General features: G+C 40.2%; 1 protein-coding gene across 1 annotated transcript in view; it reads left to right on the top strand.

Annotated features, from left to right (window-relative positions):
- The window catches only part of casz1 (castor zinc finger 1), a 62202-nt gene that overhangs the window by 25296 nt on the left and 13680 nt on the right, over positions 1 to 23226 (top strand). The window contains 8 exon segments of the mRNA XM_032572305.1: positions 861 to 1758; positions 4267 to 4332; positions 9365 to 9455; positions 11936 to 12100; positions 14865 to 15037; positions 16406 to 17271; positions 21295 to 21427; positions 22705 to 22768. Of these exon segments, the coding sequence (XP_032428196.1) occupies positions 861 to 1758; positions 4267 to 4332; positions 9365 to 9455; positions 11936 to 12100; positions 14865 to 15037; positions 16406 to 17271; positions 21295 to 21427; positions 22705 to 22768 (2456 nt within the window).

The following is a 23226-nucleotide window of genomic DNA, read 5'->3' as shown; positions in this document are numbered from 1 at the left end:
GGACAGACAACATCATTCAATAAGGCATGTGTGTGTTGATATTCATAGGTCTAGAAATTTGCTTCAAGAAAAACTACTCTGAAATGTGCCTATGAATAGAGATTGATTGAAAAGTTTAAAACAAATGGTAAAATGGTAAAGAAAAAAAAAGAGCAAAAGGTATAAAAATATAATCTAAACTTCATTGTTGGATAACTAAGTAAGACTATGTTACTGTTATTAAAAGGTATTAGTTTTAAGATTTTTTCAAAAGTGGAAGATTCTGCTTTAGAGAAAAAATATTTTTTTAAATTTTGACAACCAGTTTGTTGTTATTGTCAAAACAACACACTTTTAAAAATGTTTTTTTTGTGTGTGGTTCGTGGCACACACACTCTTTAGTATGTTAACCTGCAGATTTTGCAGGACTGACACAGCAAGCAAAACAGGAAGAGCCTGAGGCTGTTTGATTGTAGACACATATATACGCAGACATTTACAGATGTTGCACGCACTGCAGACAAACTTTTCCTGTTTCCTATTTGCTGGTGGCATTGTTAGATTTGCTAGAGGTCCTTAAATGCAAGAGCGGTGCCATTTGTTTCTAGGCATGTTAATTACCCAAGTGAGCATTTTGGCAAATTTGGTCATAGTTAATCTAATTGTTTAGAAAAATATTCATTATTGCAACAGAGTAATTTATTTATAGCAAACCATATTGGGACAACTATCTGAAGTAAAGGTATTATCATTGCATCTGTGCTGTTTATAATATTATGTTATTACAATGATTCTTTCAGTTTTATACACACCAGTTTTCAAATGAACAATCTTAACTTATTGAACCTTATATGTAACTTTTTTTTATTTTCTTTGTGCAGGAGAAGCTTCAGCCCTACGGGACTATGCTGTCAACACCATGAATAAGTTTCTTGGGATGTTTGGTTATGATGACCATCAGGTAAGGGACGAGGTGACCAAGAAGATCGGCTTTGATGCTGTCAAAGCTACCTCAGACCCATCGTCCCTCAGCAATGCGGAGGACTCGCGCAGCCCTCGCTTCTCCAAGTATGAAGAGTACATCCGCAAGCTAAAAGCTGGTGAAACCCTCCCTTGGCCCGTGCACGCTTCCCCACCCAAACCAGATGACCTCAACTCCAAACTGACCCAAGAAAAGAGCGCTTCGATGCTTCAGAGCTCCGGCGGCCTGCCGGGGGTGGAGGGTCAGATCTACCACTCCAGCCTAGACCACAAACAGTCGGGAGCAACTCAGTTGGGCAACTCTCAGCCGCCCAATTCTTCCCACGTACAGAACATGGCCTCCCGAGCCTCAAAATACGATTTCTTCATTCAGAAGCTAAAGATGGGCGAGAGCTTGCAGCAGCAGAATGGCAATGCTTACAAGCGACCGTCCAAGTACGACCTGGAGAATGTCAAGTTTCTGCACCTGTTTAAACCCGGCGAGGGCAACCCAGACATGGGTGGTGCTATCGCCTTTAAGACTGGTAAAGTTGGTCGTCCTTCCAAATATGACATCCGAACAATCCAGAAGCTAATACCAGGAAATCCAGAAACTTCTTTGATCCCTAATGTTCTGGCTACGGCACCAGGAAACCCTGGAGCTCCTGGGGTCCCCGCTGTTGGCACGACTGGGGCCAACCTTGCTCCGGGGCTGACAATGGACCAGGCAGGACACATAAGCTTCAACGCAGCTGATTATATGAAGTCCAGCTTTTCCAAGACTGACTCTATAACCACAGGCACTGTGTCATCAGTGAAGTAAGTTGTTTGTTTGTTTTTTTGCCATTTTTATGTGATACAAAAAATATCTCCTCTTTAACTTTTATTGAAATAAAAAAACATCTAAATTTCATACAGGTAATGAACTTTATAATCATACTAAGTTCCCAGATCTCGGATATTTTTCTTAAGATTTTTCTTCATAATTAAAAAGAATACTGCGCTCACTCGGTCTGGGAATCCAATTAATTTTGTTATAATACAAATAGAATTGCTGGACTAGAAGGTGACAATAGCCTCAATAATAATAAAAATGTTAAGGTACATTAAGTAGTGCTAAAGTTTAAATTATTGCTAGACGGTATACCAATGAAGTCGCCTAAATTAGCTTAGCATCACTAAAGTAGTGCTAAACTGAGAGTGCAGTCTATAGCTTACTGAGTAAACTGAGATTACTGAGTTTTAGCATTACTATAGCTTGACACTAGCAAATTTGTATTTGTGCTAATCTAATTTTTTTTAATGTGGAACTTAACCAACTCACATAGTCTAAGCTAGCTTAAAGTAGCATAGCACTATTTTAGATGAACACTGCTATAGTATGGCCAAGACTTAGAAGTGCTAATCTGAAGTCAATTGTCCTAAAATATTTGTAGCACTTTTGAATTTCTTCATTTCACATTTTAAATTTCATGAAAGCAGTCAGAACAATACAAGAGTAGCATGGGGAAAACCCTTATTTTCCTAGTTTATAAAATTATACCAAAAATAGTCTTTTGTGCTTTAATGTTATCATCCTAGATATGTGTCGCATTTATATTGCAGAGACAGTCAATACAAATAATAATTTAAAACAGCTGAGATTCTGTGTAGATCAAGTTTGGGTGTGGGTTGTCAAAATAGATATGTGGTTTATCAAGAAATTGAGGAACAAGAAAAACAAAACCAAAAAAAAAAAGTTGAAGCAATGCTGACTGAAACACAGTGACACTATTTGCACCCGAACACCAACCTGTTATATTTCTGTCACTAAATATAGAATCGACTAGTTTTTGGGGTATTTGGATTAAACACACCAACATAAAGATAATTTAGGACTTTTTTTTTCTTTACAAAGGAGATAACATCCTCAATTACTTGCTGCATTTAAAATAATATACTAATTACACAACAAATCCTTCATTTAAAGTTGACTAATAGAATTGAACAATTCCAAACATAGATTTCTCTTTTCCTTGCACCAATGGTCTCTGAGTGCAGCCCCCTCAGAGCTAATGTGATGCTCACATACAATTTAACTGCTTCTGTGAGTCAGTTAGCCAAACGCAAAGGTAATTGCTACCTCCGTAGTGTGAAACAGCGCATAACGCCCAATATATCCACGACATTATGAGCTGCGAAGGCGCATGAAGTGTTTACTCTCCGTAGCACTCCATGGAGACTGATTTAGCACAGTCATCGCAAAGTGACTGACTTCTTTCGTTTGGCTAGGGTGTAACAACTCTCCCTTTAATTACTTCAGAGCCACGGCTAACCTCCCGGTGAGTCGCAGGGGCCGGCTCGACGCTGCCTGATGAGGGCACTTTAAAGGAAGCAAACGAGGAGTTTGGGGAGCTCACCTACAGCTGTGTGCATTAGCAGTAGGAAGGAGCTTCCAGAGTCTGTTTGATTGGTTGTGACCTCGTCTCTACTCAGCCAGGACCTATCAAAGACACTGTTTAAGAGCCCTCAGGCACCTCTCCCTCAAGCTTTGGCCTTTGCCAGGTTGGGGGTTCTGCGAAGCGGCAGTGTTGGCTAACTGACCCAGTCTGCTGCTTGTAGTACACGGGGAGGAGGAAGGGGCGCTGGGTAAAATGTCTGGCAATGTATCCTCCCCTCTGGGCCAGATTAACCTCAGGTCATCCCCTGTGTGGAGCCGCTCACATGGAGCTAAATGCCACTTGCTGAGCGGGAGCAAACACGACCAAATCTCTATTAGGGGTTTTTATTCTGCTGCCAGCTTTATGAAAGGAATCACAACACAGGTGACAAAAGGAAAACACCATTCCCCCTCGCGCCTCTGTAATGTGATGAATTCCTCTTTATTTCCTGCCCTGAAATGAATTTGTTTGAGCCGAAGCTAACGTTCTATATATCAGCTTCTAGAGGTGTCTTACATCTTTGTTTACGCTGATTCCAGACAGATTGCAGTAAATTTGACATCCACATTAGAGCTAAGGCCTCTGGGGATTATCAGAAAATACTGTTTTTTAGATCTTTTTTTTTATGTTTGCATACTCTCTGCACAACAAAAGATTAATGTCCTTTTGCTTCCGTATTTTGGACTTTGATTGGTTGGGAGCCAGTGCATTGCATCAAAGTACGCACCTTCTATCTTTGATTCATAGCGTGGCTGAAAACGCTGTTATGCCACTGGAAAATACATATTGATAGTGCACAGTTTGGGAGTGGCTTTTAAGAAAATATTGTGTCAGTTTTTTCTTATTAACAACCGAGATGCCTGCCTCACTATTAATCCTGTCTGTTTGGTGTTTGCTCTTGCATTAGGAATGGTCTGCCGCCTGATAAACCCGCCAGTGATGACATCAACCTCTACCAGAAATATATCGCCAGGTATGCAAATCCCTCCTGGTGCAAAAATCAATAGAAATTTGCTCAAAACATAAAGAGATCTTTTTAATTCAACTGATACAGCAGTTTGGTCTTCCAAGTAATAACACCGATAGGGAAATGATCCATAGGGAGCCTTATGTATGAGAAGAGTAGTTAAATGTTGATGAAATGGAAATAAAAAAACATACTGTTATGTGCAATTATATGCAAAACATAAATGTTATTTACAGTTTCCTATTTGGACTGATATGGATAAAAATGTGAATATTATGAAGGATTTCTATTGAGGTCTAAACTTTTTTTTGTAACTCAACATGTTTGTCATCAATAGCCATTTTTGATATTGGCTCTTCAACCAGGGCATTGTAAAATCAGGGGCATCTTGATCTTTTTCAGGATTAGGACCACCTTTTTGTATAATTTCGGAATCATTAATATGAATGAATGAAGATCAGATGTGGGGTTCCTCAGGGCTTCATTCTTGAGCCACTTTTTTTCAGTTTCTAATTGCTCCTCCTATTTTAGATTATGGATTACTAATTCTTTTCATACTTGCACAGAGGATCATAGATTATCTGTTCAGTTCATTTTCATAATGTGCAGCCTATTTATTGACTTTTGGTTTGCAGCATTCCTTTTTTTAATGCAATGCTTTGATATTATTAGTCTTTTTTATTTTAAATGGGTTTTCTACCTCTGTTCCTTTATTTTCTTGTAAAAAGCTTTGCGAGTGAACCATGCTTTGATTAGTGGTCAGAGATTTTAATTAGTTAGTTAGATAAGTGGACATCAAATGTTCAGATTTCAAGTTTATTTTGTTTACGTATTTATTGTTTTTACTGAAAACTTTTTCTCACTCTTTAGTCCTGAATTTGGGCTCATTGACCTTTATTCAATATGACATATTATGATCCCTGATGAGACCAAAAATAAATATGATTGACCTGCTGCTGTTAAATTATTAATTAAAGTAAGGTAGCTCTATTTTCTTATGGTACACTACACATAGATAATACAAAATAATAAAAAAACATCAATGGTAAATGCAGGTATGAAAGATCCCGCTGTCTGGTATAAATTGAAGGATTGTCAGTCAGGGTACACCCCAAAAAAGTTGAAGTGTGAAACAAGCAAATCTACCTAAGTACAAAATGTCAAAGGCAAGAAATGACCAACACTAAAGTCATTTACAACAAAAATACAGTAAACATCCAAGAAGGGAATGTATCTTATATTTCAGCAGACATAACATCCAGTTGAATTCATCATCACTAAAAAGGTGATCATCTTTGTCTGTTTAGTCTATATAAAAAGGGAAAAAAGGCATTTGAAAAGCCAAAGTGGCTTTGGCATTAATGATTACTTCTCCAAGCCATAACATGAAGGGCACAAATCAAAGCCTTGGCACTGACAGAAACACACATGTGCGCGTCCTCCTCTGCACACTCGCTCGCACGCACACACATGAAACCCCTTCCTTGGACTGATTACATTTTGCAAGAAGATTTAATTAAGGAATTTTTAATGAGGCTTCTGCTGGCACTGCCAAGAACTGTTTTGATATTTGCGCTGCATAATGCATAAAATTTGTCTAAACATCTCGGCAGTTGATGCACGGGGAGGTTGCAGATAAGCCCAGATACAGTTTCAATTTCCGTGTTGGGCTTGAGAAAAAAAAGAGAGAGAGAGAGAGAAAGGAAAAGAAGAGGAGGGAGGGGAAAAAATGGAATAGGAGGGCTCATAAAAAGGGCAAATGTAGCAGCAAGATGGGAGGTAGAGGCAGGGGAGGAGGATCTTTTTAAAGCCCTGGATAATGAGCGCAGAATGTGACAAAAAATTGGCTTTGTAAATATGTTTTCATCCAATCCTGCAAAAAAAAACTGGGGGTGGGGAGGGGTGCTTCCTCATATTTTCAACTCGCACTCAAGTTCGGCTCGCAAAGATGTTCCTTGATGGTGTTTAGGTGCAGTTTCTGCTCTTTAAATGCTTTCATGCAGCCACCGTTGCCTCACCACTTTGATCTGTGTAACTCTATTGTAACTGGAGATGCTCTGCAATCTCTGTATCGTGGCGATATTAATATTTAATCTGCTGCTGAATAGCAGAGGCCCATTAGGCCCCCTGACGCGGCAAGTGGGAATTGTCCAGAGGCAAAGTGATACAGCTGGGCATTGAGCAGAGGGTGGACTGTAGTCTCAGAGGGGAAAGGTGGGGGGCTGTGCGTGTTAATCATCACGGATGTTCATGTATATATGTGTATGAGACTGCCTTTATAGACGGGACATATGTTGGCTCTTTTCTGCGGTCTGGTCGACTCTTGTTAAAAGAGCCATCAGGCCTTCTGCTGGGGTTTTTGGAAAGAAGGCTGGGCCAATGTATAGGCAGATTTTAAGACCCCAGGACACCTGGGGTCCCCAAGATAGACAGACATTCTTACAGAAAAGGTTGATAAGTGCTACTGTTATACACATGCAGGAGTGAATATCAATATATCAGAATAGCATGGAAAATGTAAGTAATTAAGTTTTTTGAGAATGAAGGTCACATATCACACATCATATTTTATATTCCGGTTTATTTCAAGGATTTTGTTCATTTTGATTGAGCTTTATAAAATATATTTTCAGTAAATAAAAATATGACATAATACCAATAAAAATTTGCTTTCTTTTCCATACTTTTTCCCTTCCTCTTAATTTTGCATCGTTATGCTTGGGTATGGCTTTCTATGAAAAGCCAGCTTCTCTAGTAAGGATTTTTTTGTAGCCTCCCTCCATCTTTAGGGTCACTATAAGCTAAACTACTACAATCTTCTGTAGGCCATAGTAATATAAAACTTCAATACACAAATATTTTGATACTCATTTTATTAGGAGCTGAGATTTTGGGTTTTATTACATGCCATTATTTTAAAAAAGTAGGTATAGATACTTGAATGATAATTAGGAATAAATATGGTGCCTCCCAAATAAAATTCTGCTTCAGGACGCCTAAAATCTTTGGTTTGGCTGTTTAAAAAGACACAAACATCCACACTGTCAACTTAAAAGCAGTGCTGAATATGCTGTTCAATTAACTTAATGAACTCAGCAAAGTGATCTGTAAATGCAGCTCTGGGATAATCCTAACAAGGAAAAAAAAAACAGAAAGAGAGATGGAAAAAATATTACTCAGCCCCCTTTTCCCCCTCTCTCCTCGGCACTACAGCAGATGGAGTCCTTGGCAGCAGCAGAGCAAATGTTTATTTGTGTGTTTTCACTGGTAATTGGAGGATTTTAACAGTCGTCATTGTCAGGCTTATAATCACCACCATAAAAGTGTCTGCTCGACAGTAAAAAGCTGCTTGTTTTAGACTAAAATTCCAGTTTTTTGCGCTTTTGACAGGAGGGAAAACACACAGAACCCGACCTTTTACCTTACAGGGCCAAATAGTTGTTTACCTGAGGGAACGAGGAATTGATTTGACAAGGACTTTTCACAGCAATATAAAGAATAAGAGTCCCTAATGTGTCAGCGACTGCAAAGAGAGAGAATAAAAAGGTTTTAGAGTAATAAGTGTCTCTTACGGCGCCATTGGAAATAAATGAAGATAATTTGGTTGAAATTGGTGTGACAGACGGGTAATTTGTGGCAGAGTGTGGAAAGCAGCACCCAGTTTGAAGGTGTGAGATTCGTTACTTTGAAGGTGACATCTGAAGACGAGCGAGCTACCTCTGAGAACTCAATCACCTGTGTTGTTTTTTCTTCTTCTCCAATTTCTGGTAATTTTAATGATTTATCAGCAAATCGTTCTTCATTTGCTGTTGATCATTTTTGAATCACATCTCTCCATGTTGCCACATGATATTCCTCTTTCCCCTCAAAGTTGGCAAACATAACATGTAATAGCTTTTATTTAAACACGTAATCCTCCCGCTGTAAACATAGTGCTGGTGCTTATTGGTTATAACTTTGTTCTGTAACATTTATTTATTAATATTTTTGATCATGTTATTCTGACTACACGAAACATAATCACCCACAAGCAGTTTAGTAGTACATATTTTACTGTTTTGCTGTTCTGCTGTCTATGTTACACAAACAACAAGAAAAGGATGTGGGACCTACCCACGCAAGTTGCATATGCAATTTACAAAAGCTCGTTAGTCAACAACTTCCAACATTTTTACGCCTTGTCCTATCTTGATCCGTATGCGCTGGCCGTCATTTCTTAATACATCCTAATCCATCAAATATTTTGTTACACAAAATCGTAACTATGACAAGAACGTCTGTGGTGAAGTAACACAGTCGCATCAAAATCAAAGTAGGAGTAGGAGTCGTTGAGCGTGCCCTTTAAGCTTGCTGCTGTTGCGTCTGATCTGCTTGAGGTCGAGGGTTAGGTTAGAGGCTGGGACACCGTCGTCTGTAGTTGCTAAAATGAATCATAGTGATATTGGATTTTAAGTTTTGTAGCAAATATCCATTTATTATAAATCTTTTTGAGGCCCCCATAATCTCCCGGGGCCCCAATCCACTGTCCCTTAAAGGAACAGATAGAGGCTGCACTTTTAGTTAGACTGAAGGGTGACGTTTCTATGAATTCTGTGTAATGGAGTGTATTGAGAGCAACACTTTCCCTCCCCTGCACAGGGGAGCTAGCTGGTCAGCTAGCTAGAAGAATGCTACAAAAAAAATCAGTTGTTTGAAAAAATGTCCAGATATGAAAGACATTCATGGTTTGAGACCTGACGAAACACCACTAAGAAAATGCATCTTTAATAATACATCTGGCAAGCTACATGAGTTTATTTTTAAAAAGCTATTTGTACGATTTTGTTTTAGATCTTCATGTGTAAAAAAGTGGTACTCTATATGGTATTGTATTTTTGTAAGTGTAACTTATAGCGAGAATCTTGTTTTGATGCTGTGGCAGAGCAGCTTCAGGTTCACCTGGTCCAGGCAGCAACTTGGGCAACCTAGGCCAATTATAACGAGACAGAGATGACAGCGTTCCATTATTAATGTGGTTTAACATGTCCTGTGTTTTCAGGTTCTCTGGAAGCCAGCACTGTGGACACGTGCACTGTGCCTACCAGTACAGAGAGCATTACCACTGCATGGACCCTGAGTGTAACTACCAGGTGAGCGTGAGTACTTTATCACTTTTTATGAGCATGACCTAAATGCAAATTTGAAAAGGCCACCCTTATTGGTTTAAAACCTGCCCAGGAGCAATAAATGGCATGGTTTATTTTAAGACATCAGGGATGATTTAAAGCTAAAGGTCTGAAGGACCCAAAAATGGGATGTGGTTCTCCGAGGATAGACAAATAAGACAGGATGTGCCTTTTTTTTTCACTCGGTGGGTCACACCCAGCCAAAGTTTACACAGATGAAAGGTTTGTTGGTCTAAGGCCTGCTGAACAAGCTGCGGCTGTCCAGGTTTCAGTCATTCTCAGGCAGAGCTGTTCTAATAAGGCTAAAATATCATTTTTTATCTGCTTACTTACTGTTGTTTAAATACACTGCCTCTGCCTTTAATCCAATCTCACATTTCTAATCTTTTCCTAGTTCAACAGCATGTCATGTACGTGCACAGGATGGGAAAAAAACATAAAGCAGATCATAAAACAGACCTTGTTTATGCTGCAGCATATGGCCAATGAGAGAGAGGGAGCCGAGTATTGAGTTCTCCTTTTTTTCTCCTAATTTTGTTTCTAAATGAAGCCATCTTTAGTTGTAATCTTCTGTCTGCTCCCGATCTAAGGAGATTACCCTCAGATAAATATTGTTTATGTTGCGATGAGCATCACAGGGCTAAGCTTTCATTTTCTGCATGAATTTCTCTCCTGCCCCTGGCCCCCCTTTCAGCAGCCTGACGGGACACATTCTTGGAGAACACAAAGGAAAATCATCTCATGTCGTTATTTAGAGAGTTAGTTCAGGTTATCACGGCAATTTCCACGGTCAGCTCCACATTTCTCTGTTATTTTTGTGCTGTGTGGAAACATAGATATGCTCTGGAAGCCAGTTCTCTGGATGTCAATACACAGGAAAAAAAAAAAAAGGACAGCCACAGCGTGATGAGCAGCCCCCTTTTTTTTTCAGAGCGATAACTCATGAAATGTTACATGACACACACTCCTGGAATATTATCCCACTGCCAGCCTGCGGGCGATTGGCTGAGTCCTAACATTCTCCTTTCATGGGCTTGTACATGAGCGAGAGTGTGCATCTTGCCACACTGGTGGGAATCCTAAAATAAATGTAGCAAGTGGCTCCCAACCTTCATCACCACTCCACTGAAAATGAGATCTTTTTCCCAGTCAGCTCTCTCTATGGCCTATTTTGGACGGCTTGACGGATCGAATGTACGCTGACCGCGGCTCAACTCGTCTTCCGGTCATCAGCCATCATGGCACGGCAGAAAAAAAAAAATAGTGCACGCACACTACCCGAAGTCAGGATTTTTGAGCCAAAAAAAAAGGAGGGGGTGGGGATTAAAGAAGTGACGGAGCGTTCATCAGTTAGATTAAAACTCCTAATGAAGTGTGCACTGCGACGGAGTCAGACATCTCAGAAACATACAGTGGGAAACAGTCCAAGTGTGATAAACGAGCAGCTGTGTGAGATCTTAGGTTTTTAAGAGGAACACATGACACAAAGCAATTACCCTACTTTGTGCAGCAATTAGTTTCTTTTTAGTATAGTTTTGTTCTGTTGTTTTTTTCCCCACTCAACTGCAGATAGATATGGATTAAAGACAGAATTGTCTCATTGATTTAAGCTTCTCCTGTTACAGTTTCTTTAGCATCAGCTTAAACCCAATTACAGCAGATTTGGTTCCTGCAAGTCTCTGCGGAGTGATTCTTTTTTCCCCTTCTGTTTCCCCCCTTCCTGACTCCTGGATGTGGGAAACATTTTTATTTATATATTTGTAATTTTAGAGGGCAGGTCCCTAAGCATATTCATTCATCATTACAGCTGAAACCTGCACCAACCAAAAGAGAAAAAAAGAAAAAGGCAAGCGTGGTGCTTTAATTAAAAACGGAATCATATCTCAGTGAATTAAAAGGGAAAATGTTTTTTTTTCTTTTTGGTTCACTTGTTTGTTTGTTTCTGTTGTCTGCTGTTTCTCCCCTGTGAACGTCTGAAACACCGTCTGCATGGAACATAATTTTCTCCAGTGCAAAAAAAAAAACAAAAAACAACAACAACAACAACACCAGAACTGTGATCTTGCATGTCAATTGATTCATCTTAATGTGTAAATAAAAATGCATTTTGTTAGACAACAGAAAAAAAAAGAAAAAGAGAGAGAGAAAGGCTGGTTGGAGAGAATATTTGGTGCTTTCCAAGAGCCTTCAAGGCTCATTTTGCAGAGTAAATCAATAAGCACAGAGACTGTCATCTTTAAAGAAATCCTGATCCTCTTCCCTAACAGCGTGAACATCCCGCCCCGGCTGCCAACTGGCTTCTGCATGCTGCAGCTGCTGCCTTCACAGAGCTAAAGTGACTTGTTGCTGATTCTGTGACCGGTTTAAATAAATGCCAACCTGTTGCTGTTTATCCCTCCTCCTCCTCGTCCTCCTCCCTTCCCTGTTCCCTTACCCTTTTGCAGAGGTTTACCAGTAAGCAGGATGTAATCAGGCACTACAACATGCACAAGAAGCGGGACAACTCCCTGCAGCATGGCTTCATGCGCTTCAGCCCCCTGGATGACTGCAGCGTCTACTACCATGGCTGCCACCTCAACGGAAAAAGCACCCATTACCACTGCATGCAGGTACACTGCAGCTCCCCCTCGCCCACCTACACACGGCCACAAACATGTAGGGTGGGCATGACTTAAAGCGCACAATATACACAGACATGCAATAAAAATAAAAAAAAGCCCTGCAACCTTGGTTCACCATGCATGAATAACACACAAATAACTCGCTGCTGCAAGGAAATCCAAAATATGCTTAAAATAAATTAGTGTCAGGTTAATCTGCAACAAGCGTAGGATTGAAATGTTTTACACTTATTAAACCCAATTTTCAGCTTTAAAAAGTCTCAACTGTGTTTTTATAGTAGGTCATTTACAGACTGGGAAAACCCCTTGTAGGTTTTCCCAAATTATCTTTTTTTTAAATTTTTTTTACAGATTTTACTTCCTGATTACAGCAGAAAGTCTTTTGAATTCTCTACCAGCTATGTTTATCTAGAATAAATCTGTTTAGATTTACATGATTGCACTGCAGGGCCTCCAGGCTCTATGTTTGGGGTCGCAGACCTCTGCCCCCCGTCTTACACCCCTTGCAGCTTTTAACAGGTTTCCTTCGAGGATGATACTCTGTTTAGCTGCACCACACAAATAGAGTTTTGCATGCAGAGCAACAAGTTACATTTGACCCAAGCACATTCAGAGATTTATGGAGGACATTTGTAATAAATTTTCTGTTTACGGTTCATCCGACCTGAGCTTTGCTCCTTTGTAGCTCCTTTAGAGTTACCATGTGACTCTTTGCAGCTTGATTAAAATATCAAGATGCAAGACAGTGAATCATGGTTGATTATTATACTGAGATAATATTTATATTTTCTGGTTTCTGACGACAAATGGTTGAACTGGGATTCTTTTAGGGGTGTTGGTGGCTTTAAAGTTTTCAGATTTTTATTTGAAACAATTAAAACATTGTCCTTCCACTGCACAATTATGCACTACCTTGTGACGCTCTGTCACATTAAAAGTCAATAAAACAGATGAAAGTTTGTGGCTGCAGCGTGAGAAAGTGTGAAAAAGGTCAAAGGGTATCATTACATTTCAAGGCGCCGTGGTTAGACTTTCATTACTTCTTCCATCAACTTTTTCTCAGCCATTCACCCTTCAGCGTGTGGTTTTTTTTTTGGTGTTTTTTTTAAAGGGAATTAAGATCTAAGCGCTTTAATTGAGCATCTACCACCAGCTTTTTGACAAGGAGTAGTGTAAATTACCAAAATTTGGTTTGGAAACAGTCAATATCCTGTATGGAGGTGACTGTATACTGTAGGTGTATTATTGTGTAAAGTCAAAAATCACCAACTTAGACAGTTATGTTTAACTTGCTTCAGCTATGCAGTAGAATAAATATGTTTTGTAAATCATGTAGATCTTAAATGATTAAAAATGTAAAAAGTTATATTAAAATGCACAAAAACCTTAATTATAGAATATTTACAGTGAAAGAAAGACTCTACAGTTTCATAAGTAAATAAAGCTTCCCCAGAGTAGAAATGCACATACACACACAACCCAAAAATATTTCTATATTATATATTTGAGTAAATGCAATGAAAATGAGTCAGATTCTGTTGGCTCTGACTCATGGATTTACAGTTCTGTCTTTAAACAGTAGCCTGGGAAAGAAAGAAAAAAAACTTCCAGAAACCAAATCAAAATGAAGAAATTAAAGCAAGTGAATAGATGTGAAGCTTCGGTGTGTATCTGTTCTCCTCACTCTCTCACTCCTTAATTGGCATGGATAAAATTTCCCTAAGGTGTTTATATAAACTACACATTTTTCATCTTTTAGTACCAAGCAGCCTGTTGAGGATTATTCCCCTCCTTCTGGATTTGTTTAATTTTTGTTTCATCTGCTTATTTTCAAAGTGTCACTGCAGCAGGGCAGCCCAGGATGGCTCCACACATATATATATATATATATATATACTTTTTTTTTATACCTCGCCGACGGCGTAATTGTTATTAGGATATTTCAGCCGTTGTTTTAACAGTCGCTGAGAACCTGCAGATGTTGGCATCGGCTGCTCTGATTTAAGAGGGGAAAAAGAAGAAAGAAGCAGAGTGGCGTTTTCTTCATTGTTTGACTCGATATGGAGAAGTTGCCACTGATGATATACAATCGTTCCTTTTAAATTCAAACATTACCTCGTTTTTTCCCTCTTTGTTGCCTGTAAGGAGTCGTTTGTTTCCAGAATATTTTTAAACTAAAGATCAAGACAGTCATCTTACTCCTGTGGTTTCCTTCTGCCCCCCCACCCCACCACCTCTCTAAACCTTTTTCTTTCTTTTTTTTTTCTCAGTGTTACTGTAAGCTGGTAGCATCTCCACCATCACGTTCCAAATCTGAATTTCATTTTCTAAAAGGCAGCTTCTGCCAGGAAGGTACTGTAGTTTCACAAGCCTGCTGTGACCACCACCTCTTTCAGTTACTACCTTTTTCTTTCCAATTGTTACAAAGATGACAAAGATTGTTTCCCATTCAAAGGGTTAATCTGAAACCGGTGACGCTCACATGTGCATCACCACAAATTAAAAGTTGAATGTGAGAAAACAACCCTCTTCCACTCATTTCTAGGGCACTAGCATTTTCTTAACCACAGTGCGCTCCCTCTTCTGTACCCCGTACTGTATATCAGATATCTTTAAAGTACCGCACTTCAAGAAGCTACCTTTTTTTTTTCTTCTTCAGACCTTTCCTCGCAAACCGAAACTCTGATGTGCGCTGTCGGCCCAGATCTCGTTTTCCATCACCATGCTCCGTCTCTCTCTCTCTTCTCTGTAGGTGGGGTGCAGCAAGGTGTACACCAGCACCTCAGATGTCATGACCCACGAAAACTTCCACAAGAAGAACGCCCAGCTGATAAACGACGGCTTCCAGAGGTTCCGCGCCACCGAGGACTGCGGCACCGTCGGCTGTCAGTTCTACGGCCAAAAGACCACGCACTTCCACTGCAGGTGATGCACGTGGTCAACAATGCGAGCATGAAGAGTTTAAACGCTAAACAAAAAGATCAAATGTAATCGGACTTCTGGCAGATTTAGGTTTGAAGGTAGCTTTTAGTTTTATGAGATGCGTTTCTTTTAACTGGAAGTAATATATCCAGCCGCGGTCCTAAATTAAATTTGATATAAAATTTGTGGAGGGAGCCAAAGAATAGGGTGATGGCAAGGAGGCCTGACAAACTTAAAGAGTAGGATCATCACCATCACCAATGAGAAATAGTCTAAACAGCAGTGGAGACCCACAAAAAGCTGCTCTTCATTTATAAGAAGAGACTTGATTGCTGTAAGTCTAATAAAGACTTTTACACTGAATATTAAGAAGGGCATAAATAATTTCCAGCTTCCCATTTTTAAAAGAATAGTAAAAATAATCACTAATTTATACTAAGCTTCTTGTATATCATTTTATTATCTTGAGCAATGCCTGTCTTATTTCCTTTTAGAAACAAACTTCTTGGTGGTTGGATGAAAGAAAAAATTAGATCTATATCTGTGAGATGTAAGAATAACTTGGCTATAATATACAGTACAGACCAAAAGTTTGGACACACTTTCTCATTGAATTCAATGAGAAGGTGTGTCCAAACTTTTGGTCTGAAGCTGAGTACAGACCAAAAGTTTGGACACACAGTTGTGTTCCAAACTTTTGGTCTGTACTGTATATCATTTGGTCATATGAGTAAAGTTGTGAAATCCTCAAATTTACATGAAATAAAGTGTAATTAGAGAACACTAATACCAAAAAAATCTAATCATGCATAATGGCATAAGTTTTTTAGAGTGATATTTAAATATTCTTAAACTTTAAACATCAACGTTTTGTTTTTAAGAGTATTTATTCATGTTGGCAATAGAAATGCTGGTGAAAATCATCCCTGCAGTCTGATGCTGCCAACACTATGTTTAATGTTGGGGATTGAACATTTTGCATTTAGGCTAAAATGTTTCACTTAGGTCTGGTGAAAATAGCATCAAGTTCTTAATGTGACAAACAATACAGAAACATTAGCCGAACATTTAATGAGCTATATGGTGATTTATTCATCTCAGTAAGAAATGTGTTATTTGAAAATAAGCATTTCTACACCACTGATGCTGCCATCATGCTGATTTGCTCATAGTATTTTGCATTTATTTCAAAAAGGTTCAACTGGTTGCAATGGATTTTACTTTTGCATCTTGCACTTTCCTTATGCTTATTGATATCAGGAATGAAATCCCAACAAAATGCATTGAAGCTAGCTGCTTTAACAGGAACAGGGACATTTTCAATTCCTTTTAGGTGATTATGTAACACATTCCTATTAATTATTTGCACAGGCGTCCGGGATGCACGTTCACTTTCAAAAACAAGTGCGACATCGAGAAGCACAAGAGCTACCACATCAAGGATGACGCGTACGCCAAGGACGGCTTCAAGAAGTTCTACAAGTACGAGGAATGCAAGTACGAGGGCTGCGTGTACAGCAAAGCAACCAACCACTTCCACTGCATCCGCTCCGGCTGCGGCTTCACCTTCACCTCCACCAGCCAGATGACCTCCCACAAGCGCAAGCACGAGAGGCGGCACATCCGCTCCTCCGGCGTCATGGGCCTCTCCTCCACCTTCCTGGCCCCGAAGGACGAGCAGGAAGAGTCCAGCAACGACGACCTGATGGACTTCTCGGCCATCAGCAGCAAGAACTCCAGCCTGAGTGCCTCGCCCACCACCCAACAGTCCGCCACCGCGCCGCACTTGTTGAGCACGCCCACCACCGCCACCGCCTCCTCGATGTCGGGTCACAACCTCAAGCCCACCCAGTCGCTGCCCGGCGCGGGCCAGCGCATGTCAAGCCTGCTGACTCAAAATCTGCCCAGCAACATGCCGGTAGCGCTCGCTCTTTCAAACAGCGCCCTGGCCTCCTCCAACCCATTCTTCCCGCTTCTGCCGAGGCTGCCTCTACAGCCTCCCCCGACGGCCGCTGGCCTGATAACGGCCGTGTCTTCTGGAGCACACTCCATGCCGACCGACTCTCTGACCCAGGGCGGCTCCTCCGTGGGGGGAGATGCAGCCATGGCACCCACTCCAACGTCCTTTGCCAGCTCTTCCATTATGGAGAAGATCTCTGCAAGCAAGGGTCTGATATCACCCATGATGGCCAGATTGGCAGCAGCTGCCTTGAAACCGTTAAACAACATAGACACAGGTAGGTCGCTTTAAACGGACAACTTTCCTTACAGTAGATCAGAATATGGTCCAAAAGTTAATTTATTTCAAGTAAAAAAGCGAATCTCATATATTTTTAGAGGGACATATTTTAGACATCTATATATTTTCATTTTGATTATTATAAATTAAAGTTAATAAAAGTCAAAAAAATGTTAGAAGGATGCAGCTAAAGAAACTTGCTTTTCAGAATGCTGCATGAAAGGAAGCATGTTAATGGAAAACTGAGTGAAAGGAGAAAGTTTGGTTTAAAAGATGCACTACCCACAGGGATAGCTACAGTCTAGAGACTGTTGCTCAGTGGATTCTGTGGTGTTTTTCAGATCTGATAAAAAGCAAACTTGTATTTTCATTATTAAATCAAGATTCCAAAGTCTATAGGAAATGAAGAGCTACACAATCCACATTGCTTGAAGTCTTGGAATGAATTGCTCTAAAATCTTCTGGTAGTCCAGATCAAACTATCAGGATTCTTCATTTCTTGAACCACTTATGCCAGCTTGTGAATTTCCCAAAAACGCTTAAATTGGGTTTGCTTTACAATCCTCTGGTTGTTCCTGGTGCCTGTGCATCTTTTCTTTAACTACACATTTTCCTTCCACCAAGCTTGCCATACATATATTCTTGGATTCAGCACTCTTTGAACAGCCATCTTCTTCATCAGTAATCGGTTGTGGTTCACTCTACTTGAACAGGATATCTGCTGGGCAACTGTAATGCCAATTGATTGTGTCAGCCACAACTTCACATTTCCTAATTGGAAACCCTTCCATGTTGGTTTCTGAGAAAGTGAATGTTCTTTGACAGATTTCTGAAAGTAATGCTTTAAAAAAAAATTACAGTAAAGAAGGGGAGATACAACAATTTTGCACTCAGAAATCACACAAGTCAAAGGTCAAGCACTGTGTGTTAGCTTATATATTGGTGCTAATACATTACAGTTGTGCGTTTCTGCTTTTGTACTTGGAGACAGAAGCATCTCCTTCGTGAGTGTGGACAGAGCAGTCAGAGTGCACTCAGAGGTCAACTCTACAGCCATCCCAAAAATAGAGGGAAAAGCCAGGAGAGCCTGTGCTTTCGGGCTTAAAGGGACAAACCAGAGGCACGGTGCTCTGCTCTGGCTCTGTTATTGTGTTGATCGCTTGTTAGATACCCACAATCCATTTGGAGATAAATGCGCTGACAGGGGGAGAGTAGAGCCTGTAAAAGTCTCTTATGATGTTCAGAGTGGGGGGCTCATGGGGCTTGTGTTGAACATGTTTCCTCATCATTGGCCTCTTATCTCTGTCTGCGCTCGTTCCAAGCAAATGGAGGTGGAATGAAATTAAGTTGAAAAATTGCCAGAAAAAAAAATAAAAAGATTTTTATGCGCAAACTGATAAAAAAAAAAAAAGAAGAAGTGAAATCACTGAGGTAGAAATGACTCAAGGCAGCAGGAGCGAGGAAACAGGCTCCGATACAAGGAAGACGCTCATCAACAAAGTCTTTCTGAATTTCTAGAAACCTCCGGTTTTGACGAAAACATGTCAGAGTCTGCTTAGCATAATTCAAATAAGTTTTGGAGGTAATTGGCTTGTCTGTGTTTATCATATTGCTCCAAACAAAGCCCCTTTCGAAAATGAAAATAAAGCGTTTAATTCTGATAATGGACTGCGGAGCGTGGCGCCGCATTCATTTAGAGCGGGTTCTCGGTCTGAGCAGGTGGGGGGTGGATTTTAAACGGGGGTCGCTCCGGATGTTGGTGGAAGTGGGGAAGGATTATGATTCCTGCTGGTGTTCCCAGAGCAGGACGGGCCCAGAGAGAGAGAAAGAGAGAGCCAGGGGCAGCTGCTCTGAGCTGAGCCCAGCCTGTCAGGCTCAGCTCCACCTTTTGGGCTTCCAGCAGGTAGCAGCAAACTCTGCTGGGGGTGGGAGGCACCTGCTGAGGGTGGGGCCTCCACAGATGGTCCCTTCTCATTTCAGACACACCGCTACAGCTCAGATCTGTTCTTTCAAATACCTCCTCCCCCAACCTCCACACACACACGCCACCACAGTCTCAATCACAAACATTTTTGTAAAAAAAGTTGGTGCATCGCAGAATGGAGGGGTAGCTGTGGCTTTGTTTCTCATATTTGCTTCAGAAAATGTGTGAACAGGACATTTGGGGCTAAAATGAGGAGGAAGTGGTTTGTGCTTCTCTGTCAAAAAGGTGTGAGAGAAGTCATTGCGTCAAGGCTATTTTTCACAGTGTTTATTTTCTCATCTGGTTGTGAAACTTTGCCTCTTTTTTGCAGTAAATTGAGCCTCTTTTCCTGTTTCTGCATTCAGTATTTCTTCTTTTTTTAATTAATGTTCCACTCTAATTTACCCCTAAGTGTTTTTTTTTTCCAGAGATTCAAGCATCTGAAGGGTTTACTAATTAGACGCACAGTACAAATGATCTTTCACAAGCTCTGTATCTTATCCGGAGTAATTACATGGTGTACATTATTCCTGGATAATTTCCAGAAAGAAGCTGCTTTGAGTCAAACTCATTTGTTCTCCCTCCTTGGGAAGTGAATAGAAGAAAAAAATAATAATAATGATTTCATGAAGTGCATCCAAGTCTTTTTTTTTCTCTATTTAAAAGTCAACTTATCATCTGATTTATTGAAGTATTATTTTACAGAGCCTGCAGATCATATGCAGATCATGCAGTTAGTGGCTCTTCTTGATGGAATATGCTCCCGTTTTGTCTCCCAGTTGATTTAATTGTCAATGACAAGGCAGGATTCGTCTGGCTAGTTAATTTTGGGCATTCTCTCATCAAGTTGAAGGTTTGGGAGGGGGAGGTGAAGGGATGGGAGGGCTGGATGTGGACTCTGGTAAGCATTTGGTGACCTCAAACCAGAAGCATTATTGTCTGACTGCTATTTTCCCTCTAAGCCCCACCACCCCCCAGAGCCCCTCCAACCTCAACCATTGTCAAACTGAACTGACACTGACACTGACACTTCCCCATCTCCTAGCTTTCAGCTGACAAGGCCCAAGACTGGCTTTTCCACTCCTATTCGGTCTGATATGTCTCTGGGTCATCTTTTAGCAGGAGGAAACTCTCCTTGTTTTTTGTTGTTTTTTCCCCCCTCATCATAGGCTGGGCTTGTCCCATTTTTTTTTCTCTTTCAAAAAGGAGCGGGTCCTGACCAGGGCATACACTTGGATGCCCATGACCTTGCCTGTCACTATCCCTGATTCCTCAACACCAGAAAATGGCTGCTGGTGCACTCCAGCTTTAGTGTCCTAGAGGTTAACCCAGAGGTGCCTCACCTCCCACATATATTTTTTAAGACAAACCTCCACTTCTTGTCAGCCAGAGGCTCGGCTTTCTGTGTGTAGCCTGAGGACAAATTAATATTTCAGTCCCCCGGGATCGGGAGGGAGACCAGAATTCACCTTCCTGTCAGCATTTCTACCTCAGGTCGTCCCCTGCTGTTTATTTATTGCAATTCCACTCTGCTGTCCGCTGAATACCTATTTGGCAGAGACGGTGATAGAGAGGTCACAATATTTGAACCAATCTGATTGGCTGTCAGCTCCAATCTGACCGACATGGCGCCCCTGTTCCTCGTGGGTATGCTTGGTGGCATTGGCCGCCATCCGTTGTCAGGCCAACGTGAAAGCCAGAGAAAGTGGGAACGGAGGAGGAGGATATGGAGGAGGAGGGGCGGGTGGCCAATCTGAGACTGCCACTTTCCCTCAGCATTAGCATCTCACTTAATGACCAGTTAAGAGGCAGCCTGGCAAATGAGTTGTGACAAGTGCTGCAGAAAAAGGAGTCTTTTTCCCTCATATCTCCCGCCTCTCAATCACCGTTTAAAAGGCTTGACGGCCTGACATAATTTCGCAATAATTATCACTCGGAGTATTCTTCTCGGGCCAGGACAGAAGTCAGATTGGATCTTGTCACAGCGTAATAATGCTGACCAACAATAACTTTGTTGTCTCTTCTCTCCTCTGCCTCGTCTTTGGCTTGATTCCTCAGGGAATGGGCAGCCAGGCTCCGCCAGCCAGTTTAATCTGGTTCAAGTGAAGCAGGAGCCTGTGGACGGTAACGCCGGCGTGCCGCAAGATTCCCAACAGGAGCACAGCCTGGATCTGAGCAAGAAAGACCACAGGTATACAGACACTGCAAACAATCCCAATTAGGGATGCAGCAATTAGGATTTTGTGGACAATTTTAAGTTTGTGTTCTTTATATATATAAGCAGTTTTCGTCAGTTACAAGTTATCCTCAAGAATCATTTGAAAAGAGAATTACAGTCCTATACATAGTGGTTGAAAGCTCAAAGGATAAAACAGACTTAATGGACTCCATTTAGCCTTCCTGTTATCTGCTTCAAGTCTTGCTCTCTGAAAGCAAGGCTTGAGAGAGCAAGTCTTGGAACCTCACCGATGTTTCAACATGTAGAAAATACAGTCTTTACTTTTGAAAAAAATAATAATAATTTGTGAGTTTTTGACCAGCCACTTTGGTCACAACTACCCAAGCTAATTTTTATTTTTCTGCTCATCTTTAAGTGATATGTAGATTGACTTTTAATCTTACTGTTTATCAAATTAAACATATTATCTTATAATATTTTCATATTGTTGCTTTATAATGATATAACATGTAAATATGATAGCATGAAAATGGTATAAAGTTTCACATTGTCACAGCATTAACACAAAGATTTAAAACAAAAATATTTAAGATGATCTATTTTTTAATACTGCTCAAAAATAGATGATTATTACAGTCAAACTATAAAGTTTAAAGTAGTAGATGAGTAGGGCTTATTGGACACAATACTCTATCAATATGCTATTCTGTTGTTGCTAATGATGCACCAATCATCATTTTATTACTGATATATAACCCTTGTTTTTTTTGTGACCTGCTGACACCATTCATTTTAGCAATTTCTCATTTCTTTTCAATTATAAGAAGATACAAGAAAATAAAACATTTCTAGCCCAGCTACCATTAGCAGTCAATTAGTTTTTCAGGAGCACAGGTAATGTCACATTGTGTGCAAGACAGCAGTGACTATTAAGCAAATGTTTTTAAATTCAAAATACTGATTTCACATAAGTGATTTTTAGTCACCTTTGTCAGAATGTGATTAAAAAACACTGAAAAATCAAATGCGTCTTTGTTTATTTCTACTTTAAATATTTTTTTTCTCCCCCAATTCAAACACTTCTACATAAGTCAATTCATTTTCATCAAATTGATTGATCAGTGATAAATCAGCTCCTATTTATCAATAACCCTCCACCCTAAACCATGTTTCTCAGAATGACAGCATTTTTCTTCTTCATTATACTTGCGTACCTCCTATGATAAATAGTAATATTTACTATTCTCATGCAAATCTTGACTAAACATTGTTCATTTTCCTTGTTTCAGTAATGAATCAAATGGACACCCTGTACCGGGGAATACATCTCTTTTATCCTCGCTTATGAATAAGGTAAGATCCATCCATCAAACTCCTTTCATCCCAAGACAAATTAGCGGGACACAGGAGGGGCCTGTTTGTTTTTTAATGTTTCACCGCTAATAAGATGAGTTTGTATCATTTAAATTTTCCAGCCATTTTTCATACATTGTAATTTTCGCTGCACCTCTCACAAATTAATATAATGAAGCAGTAGCTCGGTGCCATGCCAGATATATAGAGATGTTTGTTTTTTGATGAGCTGTTCTGAACTTGCCTTCCATTTTTTTTCTCCCCCCCCCCTTTATACTTTAACTTCCCCGCCTCACTCTGCATTTATTTATAGAGTTTATAAATTATTTGATTAAAAAGTCAAGGGAGTAAAAGAAAAAAAAAAAAAACAAGAAGGCGCTGCCCTCATTTTTTAACAAGTCTAAATGTGAGCGTATGGAAATTTAAATGTTTGTGTGAAGATTAAAATGGACACGGCT

Source organism: Xiphophorus hellerii, chromosome 1 (genome assembly GCF_003331165.1).
Source record: "Xiphophorus hellerii strain 12219 chromosome 1, Xiphophorus_hellerii-4.1, whole genome shotgun sequence".
Classification (NCBI taxonomy): domain Eukaryota; kingdom Metazoa; phylum Chordata; class Actinopteri; order Cyprinodontiformes; family Poeciliidae; genus Xiphophorus; species Xiphophorus hellerii.
This window is presented reverse-complemented; position numbering and strand designations above follow the sequence as displayed.